This window comes from Apodemus sylvaticus, chromosome 5 (assembly GCF_947179515.1).
Source record: "Apodemus sylvaticus chromosome 5, mApoSyl1.1, whole genome shotgun sequence".
NCBI lineage: Eukaryota > Metazoa > Chordata > Mammalia > Rodentia > Muridae > Apodemus > Apodemus sylvaticus.
In genome coordinates, this window is record NC_067476.1 from 126,953,614 (window position 1) to 126,968,999 (window position 15,386).

Genomic DNA, 15,386 nt, shown 5'->3' on the forward strand with positions numbered 1-15,386 from the left:
ACTGGCTTCTCCATTCATCTTTTCGAAGGAACAACAAAAGCATATTTCTTTCTTGAAACCAAAGCCTCAAATGAATCCGGAACAAGACTGTTTAAGGCTCTACCTCAGGATGAAAGGTGACTCTGTTTAGTCTTCTGTTGTTCCTGACAAAGTAGCACCACAATGGCACTGTGACCCTGTCAGCTTTCTCTCACAGTGTGTGGCTGCCTTGCCAGGTGCTTGTTTTGTCCTTTTTAGGCCAACACAACAATCAACTTAAGCACAATCACTCTGTCTCTTGTGTATTATAGAGCATCCATGTGAAGAAATAACTCTAATTGTTATGTTAGAAACCTAGTTCTAGACTGTTAATAGAATAGCAGACACATGCAGGCAGTCTTGACATTTCTGTGGGCTGAAGGTATAGTTAGTCAGGTACAAGGTCTTGGGTTTGTTGCCTAGCCACACACACACACACATACACACATACACACACACACACACACACACATACACACACATACACACGCACATACACACATACACACACACACACACACACATACACACACACACTTTTTGTAAAGATCCATGATGATCTATTTTCTATTTTATAGAATTTGGCATAGCAAGTGTATGTGCATGTATATGTGGTATGGGGTGGGGTATGTAATGTGTATATATGGTGTGTGTATGTAATGTGTATATATGGTGTGTGTATGAGTGTGTGTGTATGAGAGTGTGTGTGGTGTGTACAAAAAAACTTGAATGCTCAGATGTGACAAGGCTATGCTATTACTTGAAATCGTAAACAAATCTGAAAAATCTCCCCTTACAGTGTCTGGCACGTAATATATAGTCAATGAGCTCCTGTTAGACTACTTCACTAGCTTCTTACATATATGCATGCATATATTCATGTGTGTACATTTGTGTTGGTGTACATGCATGAATTGTGGGGTGTGTAGAAGGTGGGAGACCTCTCCCCTTACTTCTCTTTCATACTCTGGCTACCAAAGCTGCTCAGTGGGATCCAGCTTTGCTGGCCCTGCCTGGAGACGGACTTCCCATCGTCAGCCTCCGCCTCCTGACTCTCTTTCTGCTCCCTGGTTCTTCCTGAAATCATATTACCAAAAAAAAACCTGTTTCCATTCGAGTGTTTGCTTGGCGGGTGGAGCTGCAGTTATGCAAGCCTAAGCCTCCGTTCAGTTACCCAAAGCCAACCCAGGAAGCCAGGCACAGTGGTGCATGCTGAGGAAGCAGGGACAGGGGAGTCCCTGGGACCTGGGGGACAGGCAGACTGTCCTAATTGGTAATCTCCCATCCAGTGAGAAGCCATGTAGACAGCACCTGAACAACACCTACATTACCTACTGGTCTCCACATACGTGCATACACACATGTGGAACTGCACACAGATGAATACTCACACATATGTGTATGCACACACACATGCACACACACACACACACACACACACACACACACTGTCTCTGTCTCTCTCTGTTTCTCTCTCCCTCTCTCCCTCTCTCCCTCTCTCCCTCTCTCCCTCTCTCCCTCTCTCCCTCTCTCCCTCTCTCCCTCTCTCCCTCTCTCCCTCTCTCCCTCTCTCCCTCTCTCCCTCTCTCCCTCTCTCCCTCTCTCCCTCTCTCCCTCTCTCCCTCTCTCCCTCTCTCTCTCTCTCTCTCTCTCTCTCTCTCTCTCTCTCTCTCTCTCTCTCTCTCTCCAGGACCAGCTTTTGAGGGACTCCAAACTTAGAAACACCTTATCAATTCATGTCTAATAAAACCCTCAGTCACACGAGCATACACTTGTGCTCGGACTGGAATGAACGCCCCATTATCATCAACTAGCTGTTTCCTGTGTGAAACCAAGACAGCATCTGAGGTTTTAAGGAATCTATGCAGCATGCTGCGTCCGGTAAGGTGGATCATGCCTATAATCCCCACAGTTATGAGGCTGGGCCAGATAGATCAAAAGCTCAAGGACAGACTGCTACACGGAGAGACCCTGTCTCAAAGGCCAACGCTAACAAGGCCTGCTGAGGACACGTCTCTTCCTGAAAGAGAATGGTGTGCTGAGTCACCAGTGAGAGACCAGCCTTGTCCTCAGCATGGCTGACCCGAAGCCCTATTAATTACACGAGGGAGATGGTGCGAGCAAAGATAAAGCAGTTTAATGAAGGTCATCAGCAATGCCAGACAGGTCAGCTATGATCTAATCCAAACAGGAGCCCAGCTCAAAGCACTGCTCCGACACTGGCCCCAGACACTCTCGTCCTTCAAACCCTGGAGTTCGGCGAGCTCCTCTCTCCCAGTTTCTTGTTGCCCTTTGTCTTCCCAATCACAGTCTCCACAATTACGGAAGTCTCTTCGTAGGTCTGAATACTCTCTGTCGAAATCTTCTCAATGGATTCCACCACCTCTACCTTCTTAAAAGACAATGCCTTCGAAGGGCTCTTTGCCGGCTGGCTACTGCTCTTACCCCCAGTGCCCTCTGGTCCATCCTGATTGGACCCAGACGCTTGGGGATGGGATGTGGATGCTTCCTCAGGACCAGGTATGATCACAGCACAGGGTCTCCTGCCCCTGTCATCTTCCTTCTTGCCATCGTCATCTCTTTCCTCCAGGTCTTTTGGTTCTTTGGCCCGTGTCCCATTCTTGTCTGTAACTTGCTGATGGTCTGAGTGGTCACCTTCCCTGCCCTGGGGAACCCCCTGTCTATTCTCCACAGGAGGCGTGGGCTGCCCAGGAGAGGGCTCCACGTCATGATGCATAGAGTCTTCCACAATGGAAACCACCACCCCACCTCTAGCTGGGATGGAGGAGGAGTAGAACTCGGGATCAACAAAGCTAGAGTCCCCTGTGACGAGTATATGCCGTCCTTTGGTGAAGAGGTCCGCGGGTGGCTCTGGCACGGGTTCCTTGTGGCCACTCACTCTCTCTTTGACTACTCTGCACAGCTTCCCGAAGGCTTTGCTCAACTGGCCCCCGTCTGGCACATCCTCAGGACCCCCTTCTGGTGCTGGACTTACTTCATGTCGTCCCCCTGCTCCAGGCCGAGAGTCACCATCTGCTTTCTGTTCCACCTGCACCGCCTTTGGCTCTTGCAGAGTTTTCAATGGTGCATCTTCCAGCGTTTCGTCCACTTTATCTTGAGCTATAATCTCCTTTCTCTTTGGAAGGCTCCTGGGGAGGGCCTTCTGTCTCGGTTTAGCTGCTGTAATATCCTGCACAGCCCTGGTAAGATCTAATGAAAGACACACAGGAACTTAAGCCAAATGTCAATGAAAGGGAATACTGACATTCACTGAGAAATATACCAACTGTATTGAAGGCGAGCGCCCAGGAATAGGCTGAGTCAGAAACAGTGGGGAAAGAAACACGGATCAGTCACCCATGCTGAGTCCCAGCTCAGCCAGCTGAGAAACTCTGCATGAGTCACAATATCCCTCTGGATTTTCCCAAAGAGAAGGAAAGGTGCCACTCCTCAGCTGACCCTCAGCTAGAATGACACACTGAGACATGAGGCACATGGGCTATTCCCAAGAACTCTTCTCCTGACAAACTTCTTGGCTCAGTTACCTATACAAGGGAACATAGCAAAGAGTGAGGGAAGGTGATCTCCCTCACATAAAAGCAATTTCTGGACTAGGGAGGCAACTCAGTCTGTAAAATGCTTGTTACATATGCATGAGGACTCAAGTTCACTCTCCAGGATTCACAGGAGAAGAAAAAGTACAGGAAAAGAGGTGTAGTGATATGATCCTTGCTAGGAGACAGAGAAATGCAGATACATATTCATTTTTGAATTTAACAGCATTAATTCCTCTTTCAGCCCCATAATGGGAATAACAATCAAGGGATATCACAATTAGGTTGTTGGGACACTGTAGGCAGATGCTGTCTCCAGCCTGAAGCCACCTGAACCTCTCATAGGCCCAGTAGATTTGTTTGAGGCTGTGCGGAGTGAGTTCCCACTGTGTAGCGGGGATCCAGGCACTCTGCTGGGAACAGCATAGGGACAGAACTGAAACTGGAGTTGTTCCGGCTTGGTGTTATGGTACAGAGCCAAGTGTCTCCATGTGTGATTCCAACTGAGGGTTAACTGTGAAGTGGCACCTCTCCCTCCCTTTGAGGAAATCCAGAGGGATATCGGGTGGAGCAGCCAGCTCAGTTTAGTTGCCAAGTTCCAGGCCAATAAGAGACTTTGCCTAAACAGACAGACAGACAGAGATAATAGTGATGCATGCAATTAATCCCAACACTCAGACAGCAGAGGCAAGCAGATCTCCATGGAGTTTGAGGCCAACCTGGTCTTCTTGCAAGTTCCAAGTCAACCAAAGCTACATAGAAAGACCCTGTCACAAAAAATAAACAAAACAAAGCAAAACAAAAAGATTGAGTGTCACCTAAGGAACAATAGACATGCACACCCATGTGTACTTGCACATACACACACGCACACCCTTGTGCACCTATGCACACACATGCAAACCCATGTGCACCTATGCACACACACTCACACCCATGTGCACCTGCCCACACACACATGCACACCCATGTGCACCTGCACACACCCACATGCATACCCATGTGCACTGCACACACACACACACACACATACACACACACATACACACACACATACACACACACACACACTGAAGTTCTAGACAGGTTGGAGGGGAACATGGATGACAAGCAGGAAGAAAATCACTTGTTTTTGCCAGAGGAAGAACATAGAGGAAGCCAGGGTGGGAAGACGGAGGCCAGGCTTGAGGAGTTTTACCTTTCACACTGGATCCCAGGCTGAGGGAGGCCCCATGGCTTGGGGTCATCAGAGAAATAGGAGTCTCGATGAAAACGGAGCTCAACCTGGCAGAGAGAACCAGAAACAACGTGGTCTTTAGCTCATCAAACCGAGTGTGTGAGGGACGAGACCACGCCTTGAACAGTGAGCAAGAATGAAAACTGGAGACAGACAGACAGCTTGCTCTAGACAGAAGTGGACGTGAACTGCACATCACAATGTGCGAACCACAGACATTTACACCACGGGCAAGGACACACAGACGTCCTCGTTTCTCTGAGCTCAAGCCATACACTATGAAAAGGCCGCGGACACTGCACGCAACTACTCAGAACCTAAAGTGCGGGTCTCCATCAGATCCGAGACTGGGGCCTCTATTTGTTAATTAAAAAGTTAAATTCAGGCTGATATATTTAGGGCAAATAACTATTCTCTATAGAATGTACAATATACAAGATACCTATGTATTGAGGATATCACATATATAATATGCATATATACGATATAACATATAAAATATAATACACATAATATAGGACATAAAATAATATCTAGAATAAATAATACATAAAAATTTCAAATAATATATAGTATGTAAATATAAAACTGTTTAAAGAAATGGGGGAAGATGTAAAATGTTACTGGAGCTAAGTAGAGTGCTCAGGAGTTGCTCAGTCTACACTGCGACATTTTTATCTGTTTTTAGTCTACTTCAAAAATGGTATTAACAAGCCAACCAAGCAAGTGTGCCATTAACTTTGCAGGCTGCCCTTTCCCCAACACAAAAATTGTCACGGCACACACCTTTAATCCCAGCACTTGGGAGGCAGAGTCAGGTGGATTTCTGAGTTCAAGGCCAGCCTGGTCTACAGAGTGAGTTCCAGGACAGCCAGGGCTACACAGAGAAACCCTGTCTCGAAAACACACACACACACACACACACACACACACACAAAACTGTCAAAAGGGAATTAAGTGCAGTTCTCGAGTTCTTTTCATGGGGGTGCTCACAGCAGTCACAGAGACCATGCAGAGTGTGGAGCGCCCCTAGGACACGTGGCTCTTGGCAGAGAGAGAATAGAGAAAAGCCCGCTTTCCCTGGTAGATGTTTGCACCGGGCACACAGCTGAGGCAAAGCATCTGGAGCAGGGGGAGGAGCTCTGGAGCAGGGGGGAGGAGCTCTGGAGCAGAGGAGGGGGAAGAGTTTTGAGCAGGGGAGGGGGAAGAGCTCTGGAGGTGGGGGAGCTCTGGAGCAGGGGAGGGGGAGGAGCTCTGGAGCAGGGGGGAGGAGCTCTGGAGCAGGGGGGAGGAGGAGCTCTGGAGCAGGGGGAGGAGGAGCTCTGCTGCAAAGCCTAGGACAGGGAGGGCATCTAGTGTCAATCAACCTAAATCCAAAGAACGGGAGGATGAGGTTGAAGAGCCACAACTGGTTGCCTGACCCGTTCTCCAAAGCTTATCTATAGATGACTATCAGCATAGCCCAGAGAAAGAGAGAGAGAGAGAGAGAGAGAGAGAGAGAGAGAGAGAGAGAGAGAGAGAGAGAGTTTCCCAGCAGTAAGTGGGGTTATCACAGAGAAGACCCACACTGATCCTCTGAGACAGTAGGCACGGGTGGCAGCAGCAGCAGCTTCAAACACTCCCCAGTGTCACGCAGTGGGAAGGCGCCTGCTAGACCATCAGTTCCCAGGGGGCACAAAGCACACCCCTAACTGCGGCTGTTTCACCCAACTTTAACTATCACGCATACCTTCAATCACCCCCTCCCTCCCATGCTCTCCCCCAAATCTCCTCGGGTGCTCTGTCACACTCCCGCTGCAGTTATCCATCTTCAAGTCAGGGATGTCTGAGTCTCCTTGCCCGCCACATCACCACTCCCTCCACCTGTTCCGGGCACACAGTGAGCACTCGACAAAGGTTTGCAGAGCGAGGATGCGGACAGGCCAGGGAGGCGGGCACACAGATCCGCGAGCACACCTGTTGCCTTCGATCTCAATGATCCGATGATATCGCTCTAGCTCGTTCCTCAGGGTCTGCTGGGCCACGGCCAGCTGCCTGCAGTCATAGGACGACCTCTCCAGAGCCCGCTCCGCCTCTTCTATCTCCTTCCGAAGGTTTTCTATCTGCTCGTTATAAAGCTGTATCTCATCATCGTAACACTCGTGAGCATGCTTAATAGCTTGTTCCAGGGCCGTTGTCTGTGGACAAACACAAACAGTATGAAACTCATCCCTCCTCCCCCAAACAGGTAAAGGCTACTGTGGGGGGGCTGGCAAGATGGCTCTGTGAGTATGAACGCTTGCTGAGCAAGCAAGAGGACCTGAGTTCAAATCCCCAACATCCATGCAAAAGGCCCCATGCTGGCGGGCTGGGGGGTGGGGGGGATGAGACGCAGGCTGAGCCGGGGAGCTGGCCAGCAAACCAGCCTACTTGAAATGCTCAGTCTCAAGGCCAGTGAGAGACCCTGTCTCAAAGAATACGATCAAGAATGATAGAGATACTTGACATCTTGTTCGGGCTTCTCTGTGCATGCCTACGAGCATCACACACACACACACACACACACACACACGATATATAAATTTAAATTAAGTTTTTAAGAATGGGGTTGGAAAACAGGTCATTTTTATTACTTTCAAGAGCTTCTGGGAGTGCGCCCGACCTACATATGAACCCAGTGGCGAGCTTACCAAAGAGTCATCTCAAGAAGGAAAGGATTTCACAAGCATGGGCCTTAAAAACGGTGAAGCGAGGCTACTGCTTCTACTGAGAACCTTACTTCTCCAACTGCTCAGTGCATTGGAGCCGAGGGGTGGGGAGGTGGGGACCCTGACTCCAGGGGTGGAGCTGACAGACTCTTCTCCAGCCAGCTCCCAGGGGATGCTGGTGGTGCTGGTCCCTGGCCCATGCTTGAAGCTATATACAGCTGGATACAGACATCTGTACCCAAGTCCGTGCATGTGGACTTCAAGGTGCTTCCTCCATCCAAGCCCAAGTGTGCACGCTGGGTATCCTAGTGACAACCGTTGCTGTGACAACTGGACTCTTCCCTCAGTGGTAATATTTGGAAACTTAGATTGCAAAGGAACCCTTTTGATGATGTTAGGAGGCATGTGTGCATATATGTGTGTGTGTGGTGTGGAGATATGTGATAAGTGTATATGTGTGTGATATACTAATGTGTGGGTGTGATATGTGTATAGGCATGTGATTTGTGTATGTGGGGAGTATGTACATGTATCTATATGTACATGTAGTGTGCATGATACATATGTATGCATGGCATATGTGTGATTGTGTAGTGTATGTGTGATGTGTATATGTGGGGGTGGAGGGTGTGTGTGTGTTGTATGTGTGTTGTGTGGGGTGGGTGGAGATATGGGGATGTGGTAGAAGGTGAGGTACGTACCCAATGTGCGGGTGTGGGGGTCCAACATGTGCTGAGGCCAGAGCAGAATGTCTTCCTTCTGGAATCATTATCAACCTTCTTACCTTGAAAGATATCTCCCACTGAACCAGAAGCTTACCATTTGGGTGAGCCTGGCCGGCTAGCCAGCTCTTGAGAGCTGCCTGTCTCCGCCCCACAATGCACAGAGCTTGGAACCAGCACTGAACCCAGCTCAGGAGACCCCACCATTATCTTCTCCCCTGGGACTTCAGAAGGGACATCTCAGAAGCAGTGGGGTGGAAGCAGGTTCCAGACTACTAGGAGGACTCACAGTGGGGACCTGACGCTGCCATTCTGAAGCAGTGACCTTTGTGATGTACATGGAGAAGCTGAGAGAGAGAAGTCTTCAGACACAGCAAAGAAACCAAAGAAGGAAGATAAACAGGGATGAAGAAGCCTGTGTCAAGAGAGGGAAGAGGGAGAGAGAGCCAGGGAGCCAGTGCCTCAGATCCTGGTTCCTGGTCCCTGAGGCATACATGCTCTCAAATGTCATAGCTTCCTGTCACAACCACCGCCTTCAGGGTTGGGGAAATCCTTCCCAGCATGGATCATGTCAGCCAAGTCTTGGAAGTCAGCACTGTCAGGAGAAACGGCACTTTCAGAAGGCCCTCAGTCAGATGTGACAAGGCGTTAGGGAAGCCCAAGTGGAGGTCTGGTCCACAAGCTCCTCACATCAACAAAGCCATCCAGGCAGGAACACTAAGGCACTGCTCCGGCAGAGGGTCTCAGCACGGGCCGCGGGCAGCAGGCGGTAGACAAGGCATCTCTGTGACTCTCCTGCTGTCGTCCACTGTCTATGCGGTTACAGAATGTTAACTTGGGGCGGGGGCTGGGCAGAGAAAATACAGAATGTAGTGCTATTTTTTCCCAACCTTGTAGAAATCTAAATTATTACAAACTACAACAGTGTCCTTCCAGGTTAGGCCAGTTGCCACGGGTTTTTCTAGTCCTCCAAAATCGGTCTCCACCCATAATGTCAAATGTCAAGTCACACCCACCACCCACTGTGGTAGCCATGATCGTGCCCAAATGACAGTGGTCACACACACTAACAGGGGGATTGTTTCTCAAGAGCTGCTTCCTAGTGACACTGAGGGAATGTGTGGAGCACACGTCCAGGAGACGGAGACACAAGGCTTGAGAGCTTTCTCATTCACCTTTTGTATGTGAGTGAAATGTCCCTCAGTAAAGGACAGAAGAAAGAGGGAGGTGTGCCAAGAACCTGCGTCCTCTCTGTGTATGGAGACCTGGTCTGTAAGCAAATCCTCATCTTGGTAATGGATCAACTCACCAAATTCACTACAGCCCCGTCAGGGAGGAGCTGCTAGTGTTCCTTTTGCTACGGATGAGGAGATCGAGGCCTACAGAAGAGATGACTTTCCCATCAACACCACAGCAAGATGCAAACCAACCTGGGCAGAAAGCGAGATATTTCCTGAAACTGTGGCCTCCCCATCCTATCCTCCCCCAGAATGGAGGTGAGCAGTGGGCAGTATGTACAGAGAGAGACAGAGACAGAGAGAGACAGAGACAGAGACAGAGAGACAGAGAGAGACAGAGACAGAGTTAAGTGAGTCGTGAGAGATAGAATCCACTCCAGGGCCCTGGTAAACTACATTGCTAGCTATCACAGTCAGAGGCACCAGCTCTCCTCACAGAATGCACAGGGGACTCAACGCGACCACAGGCAGAGAGTTCCTTGAGGGTTTCAGGCCTCTAAACTGTAAGCCAGACAGCAAAGGGTATCTCAAGAACAAAGTTAGAGACTAGGTTTTTATAACATGATTTGACCGATGGCTTTTCTGCTTCGGTGGTGGATAATTTGCTGATTGGCTGTTTCTTTGAAGGCGCGCATGTTTTAAAGCTACGCCCTCAGGGATCCATGCCATGTGTCTCAGGCACCGTCCAGCCTTTGACAAACAGCCCATTTCCCACGGCATTCCTCGGACCCATCCATCTTCCTCACTGTCCAAGGATATGGATCTGTTTATGAAACTAAACTTCTGTCTACACCAGTGTGGCTTTTATAGCTCAAAAACATAAACTACACATCAGAAAAAATAATATTCAAGAAAAGCAATCAGCTTCACTTCCGCCAGCTTGGGTGTGGCTGAGGGAAGCCTCAAGGATGCAGCATCCCCGAACTGCGCTGGGAACCACCAATCGCCACCAGCCCTTCCTCACTGTGCTGGGAACCACCAATCACAGCCAGCCCTTCCTCACTGGGAACCACCAATCGCTGCCAGCCCTTCCTCGCTGGGACCCACCAATCGCTGCCAGCCCTTCCTCACTGGGAACCACCAATCTCCACCAGCCCTCACGAGAGGAACGCTGTCTCTGCTTAGAACATTAGATGGTCTGTCTCTTCCAGTCTTCTCAGACAGCAGCACAGGGCAGCAGGAGCCTATGCAGGAGCCAGACACCTGCCCTTCTGTGCAGTGAACGCCAGTCTCAGTCCTCTTAAGACTAGAATGCTGTTGGGTGTGAGACCTTTATTTAAAAGGAGGAAGAGGCTCTCCCAGTTCATCCCTCGATCACAGTGACAGGGCTAAATGCACCAAGAAGGTCACAATAGTCAGGAACTGTGGGACCCAATATGGTGCCTCCCTCACAGTGCTTCTCCACGTTCCTGATGCTGTGGCCCTTTCATACAGTTCCTCCTAGTGCGGTGACCCCCAACCATAGCATTAGTTCTGTTGCTGCTTCATAGCTGTCATTTTGCTACTGTTATAAAGTCTTAATGTGAATATTTTTGGAGATAAATAGCTGCCGAAGGGTTTGCGAACCACAGGTTGAGAACCGCTACCTAGAAAATGGTGAAGAAGAAACCGGTGAGCATGCCAAGTACCCTTGTTCGTCCTGTGGCAAGACCAAGATGTGGGCTATGGGCATGTGGCACTGTATGAGAACAGTGGCTGGTAGGGCCTGGACCCACCACGCTTCTGCTGGCACAACCAAGTCAACCATCAAAGAACGGAAGGAAAGATCAATGGGAGCATCACTGTTTGATACCTCTGACAATAAATGGGTTAACTTAGATGATTGATGATGATGATGATGATGATGATGATGATATAATCAGCAAGATGGCTTTGTGGGTAAAGGTTCTAGTTACCAAGCCTGACCACCTGAGTTTGAGCCCTAGGACGCATACAATAAAAGGAAAAGAATAGACCTCTGAGAGTTGTCCTCTGAACTCCACATGTGCATGCACACACATGCACACACCATAGAGGAGAGAGAGACAGAGGCAGAGAGAGACAGAGACAGAGAGACAGAGAGAATAAATGTGGTTTTGTTAAGAGATGGTGCCCTAGTCTTCTGGCCGCCATTGGCACCAGGGAGTCAGGCGGCTCCACAGCCTTCTGTGCACGGCCCACCAGGAGAGAGTGATCTCCCAGCAGCACTTTCACTTGTGAGCACAAAGGTGAGATCTCCAACTTCCTCTAGAAGGAACAGCTAGGAGGTCACCAGGGCATAAGATAAATGGAACTGCTGGGATAGGAGTCTACAGTCTGCCGTTTGCACCATGGAACCAGGTGGCTCCACAGCCTTCTGTGAACAGACCCTGCCCGAAGAGAGTTGGTCTCCCAGGAGTGTGGACACAGGCTTACAGGCCCACAGGAGGGACAAGCTCCAGCCAGAGACAGAAAGACCAACTAGCACCAGATATAACCAGATGGCGAAAGGCAAGCACAAGAACCCTACCAACAGAAACCAAGACTACTTGGCAACATCAGAACTCTCCCACACAGCAAGTCCCAGATACCCCAATACACGAGAAAAGCAAGAGTTGGATTTAAAATCGCATTTCATGATGTTGATAGAGGACTCCAAGAAGGACATAAATAACTCTATTAAAGAAATATAGGAGAACATGGGTCAACAGCAGAAGCCCTTAAAGAGGAAACACAAAAATCCCTTAAAGAATTACAGGAAAACACAATCAAGTGAAGGAACTGACCAAACCCATCCAGGATCTAAAAGTGGAAGTAGAAACAATGAGGAAATCACAAAGAGAGACAATTCTGGAGATAGAAAACCTTGGAAAGAAATCAGGAGCCATAGATGTAAGCATCAACAACAGAATATAAGAGGTAGAAGAGAAAATCTCAGGTGCTGAAGATACCATAGAAAACATTGACTCAACAGTCAAAGAATATGCAAAATGCAAAAAGCTTGTAAGCCAAAACATCCAGAAAATCCAGGGCACAATGAGAAGACCAAACCTAAGCATTATAGGTATAGAAGAGAGCAAAGATTTACAACTTAAAGGGCCAGTAAATATCTTCAACAAAATTATGGAAGAAAACTTCCCTAACCTAAAGAAAGAGATGCCCATGAACATACAAGAAGCCTACAGAACTCCAAACAGACTAGACCAGACCAGAAAGTCCTCCCAGCACATAATAATCAAAACACCAAATGCACTCAACAAAGAAAGAATATTAAAAGCAGTAAGGAAAAAAGGGCAAGTAACTTATAAAGGCAGACCTATCAGAATTACACCAGACTTCTCTCACTAGAGACTATGAAAGCTAAAAGATCCTGGGCAGATCTCATACAGACCCTAAGAGAACACAAATGCCAGCCCAGACTGCTATACCCAGCAAAACTCTCAATCACCATAGATGGAGAAACCAAGACATTCCATGATAAAACCAAATTTACACAATATCCTCCCACAAATTTAGTCCTACAAAGGATAATAGATGGAAAAATGCCAACACAAGGAGGGAAACTACACCCTAGAAAAAAAGCAAGAAAGTAATCCTCTTCCAACAATCCCAAAAGAAGATAACCACACAAACATAAAAATAATATCAAAAATAATAGGAAGCAACAATAATTATTCCTTAATATCTCTTAACATCAATGAACTCAATTCCCCAATAAAAAGACAGGCTAACAGAAATATTTTTCATGTAAATCTTCAATTTTATCAGAATATGATTGTAATTCCTCTTTCAATTAATTTAGTAATTTTTTATATGTCCACCATTTTATCTGCATTATTTTTCATGATAATCTTCAATTTTAACATGTTTTTCTATATATTTCTTCTATTTTATCAGAAATATTTTCTATGTAAATCTCTAATTTTATCACAAAATGTTAATTCTACCTTCAATTAATTTAGAAAGATTTTTATGTCTACCATTTTATCTGTATAATTTTCCATGAAATAGTCAATTTTAACGTGTTTTTCTATATATTTCTTGAATTTTATCAGAAATATTTTCCATGCAAATCTTCAATTTTACCTGAATATGTTTATAATTCCACTTTCAATCAACTTAGAATTATTTTATGCCTACCATTTTATCTGAATAATTTTCCATGATAATCTTCAATTTTAACATGTTTTTCTATATATTTCTTCAATTTTATCAGAAATATTTTCTATGTAAATCTTCAACTTTATCAGAAAATATTTATAATTCCACTTTCAATCAACTTAGGAATACTTTTATCCCTACCATCATATCTATATAAAATTTCCCATAATAATCTTCAATTTTAACATGTTTTTCTACATTTCTCTACAATTTTATCAGAAATATTTCCATGGAATATAAGGACAGAGAAAAAGGAGGGAGGTGATTGGAGAATGGATGGAGAGAAGAAGGTTTATGGGACATATGGGGAGGGGGGATCTGGGAAAGGGGAAATCATTTGGAATGTAAACAAAGAATATAGAAAATAAAAATATTTAAAAAAAGAAATACTTCTATGTAAATCTTCAATTCTATCACAAAATGTTTCTACTTCCTTTTTCAATTAATTTAGCAATGTTTTTATGTCTACCATTTTACTCTTTAATTTCCATGAAAATTGTCAATTTTAACATTTTTCTACATATAGATTCTATTTTATCAGAAATATTTTCCATGTAAATCTTCAATTTTATCATAAAATGTTTTTATTTCCTTTTTCAATTAAAAAAATGCAGTAAAAAAAAAAAAGATGTTGCCCTGATCGAGCGCTGACTAAATCCCACCACTAGATGGCGGTAAAGAACCTTGATGAAAAAGAGGTCAGGGCTCATCAGGTTTGCCAATCAATAAAACCGTTTTCAGGTCCCCTCAAGACACTGAATTGCCTGTCATTCCTCCTCCACCTGGAAGAAGTGAATCCTCAGGGGACTTGGGCATCTGTGTTTGGCTTACTTGAAGGAGAGGCCCCCAGCTCCAATCTCAGGCTCTTAAAGTTCTTAATTAACTTTTCTTTAAAAAGTAAGTTATTTAAATTAATCCTAATCACATAAGCCCAAAAAGAGAAAGAATCCAGAGACGTGAAGTTGGAGTCAGAGGGTTAGAGCCAGGGCTTTATGCACAGTACTGGCCTTGGGTCAAGGAATGCATGGCCTCTGTGACTAAAGCCAACAAGGAAACAAGGTCCTCCCCGCTCCAGGCTGGCAGGGTTGACTTGTACCAACACACGAATGACACTGAAAACAAGTTCTCCCATTCGATCCTCCAGCTGGGGCCACCTCCTTTATGTCGTCCTGGGAGACCCAGAACAGAGAGGCCAACCTGCTTGCCCCACTCTCTGGCTTACAGAACAGTGCGAAAATGAGAAAATACACAGAAGCCACTTCCCATACATGGGTTTTTGTGACAACTGTGAAGGTGGCAAACCTGGGTTTCATTAGACCAGTAGGCTTTGTCACTCAACAGTCACCCCTCTGGATCCTAAGAGTCCCACTCAACCGACTGGAGAGTGGGAGCATTTTTTTAATTATGTCTGAACAGATACAAAGCCATTCTTGTCCTCACTTCCTAAATAATAAAAGGCGAAGCTACGTACACCTACTCACACCATCCTGGGTGTTGTAAGTTCCTGGGCCGAGCTAAAGCCTGTGGGAGAACCTCACAGTCTACATAAAAACGCTAAGCACTTCGGAGACTGGAGCAAGGATGAATTTCAGCATCCGTGGTGCGGTGGAGACTCATCCCCCTCGGATACTGACAAGCACTTGCAGAGCATCGCAGACTTGCGCTGGTCCACTTTACCGCGGTGTGGAAAGAAGCGGTGTGCTGTCTGTAGAGGCGACGCTTCTTGTTTCGCCCTCTTGCACAGCAGTGTTGTGGCGGCAAGCCACAGCCAAGTCGGCCAGGACACCCCCACACTTGAAGGGTGCTGTGCT

The 15,386-nt window shown here is 46.7% G+C and overlaps 1 protein-coding gene across 2 annotated transcripts in view; it reads right to left on the reverse strand.

Moving 5' to 3' along the window:
- Positions 1 to 2,127: 2,127 nt before the first annotated feature.
- The window catches only part of Bfsp1 (beaded filament structural protein 1), a 40,415-nt gene continuing 27,156 nt past the window's right edge, over positions 2,128 to 15,386 (reverse strand). For both annotated transcript variants that reach the window (XM_052183775.1, XM_052183776.1), the window contains exons 6-8: positions 6,766 to 6,986; positions 4,771 to 4,856; positions 2,128 to 3,228 (exon numbers count right to left, since the gene is read on the reverse strand). In XM_052183775.1, coding sequence (XP_052039735.1) covers positions 2,261 to 3,228; positions 4,771 to 4,856; positions 6,766 to 6,986 — 1,275 coding nt within the window. In that variant the 3' untranslated portion in view covers positions 2,128 to 2,260. The remainder of the gene's footprint in view (positions 3,229 to 4,770; positions 4,857 to 6,765; positions 6,987 to 15,386) is intronic.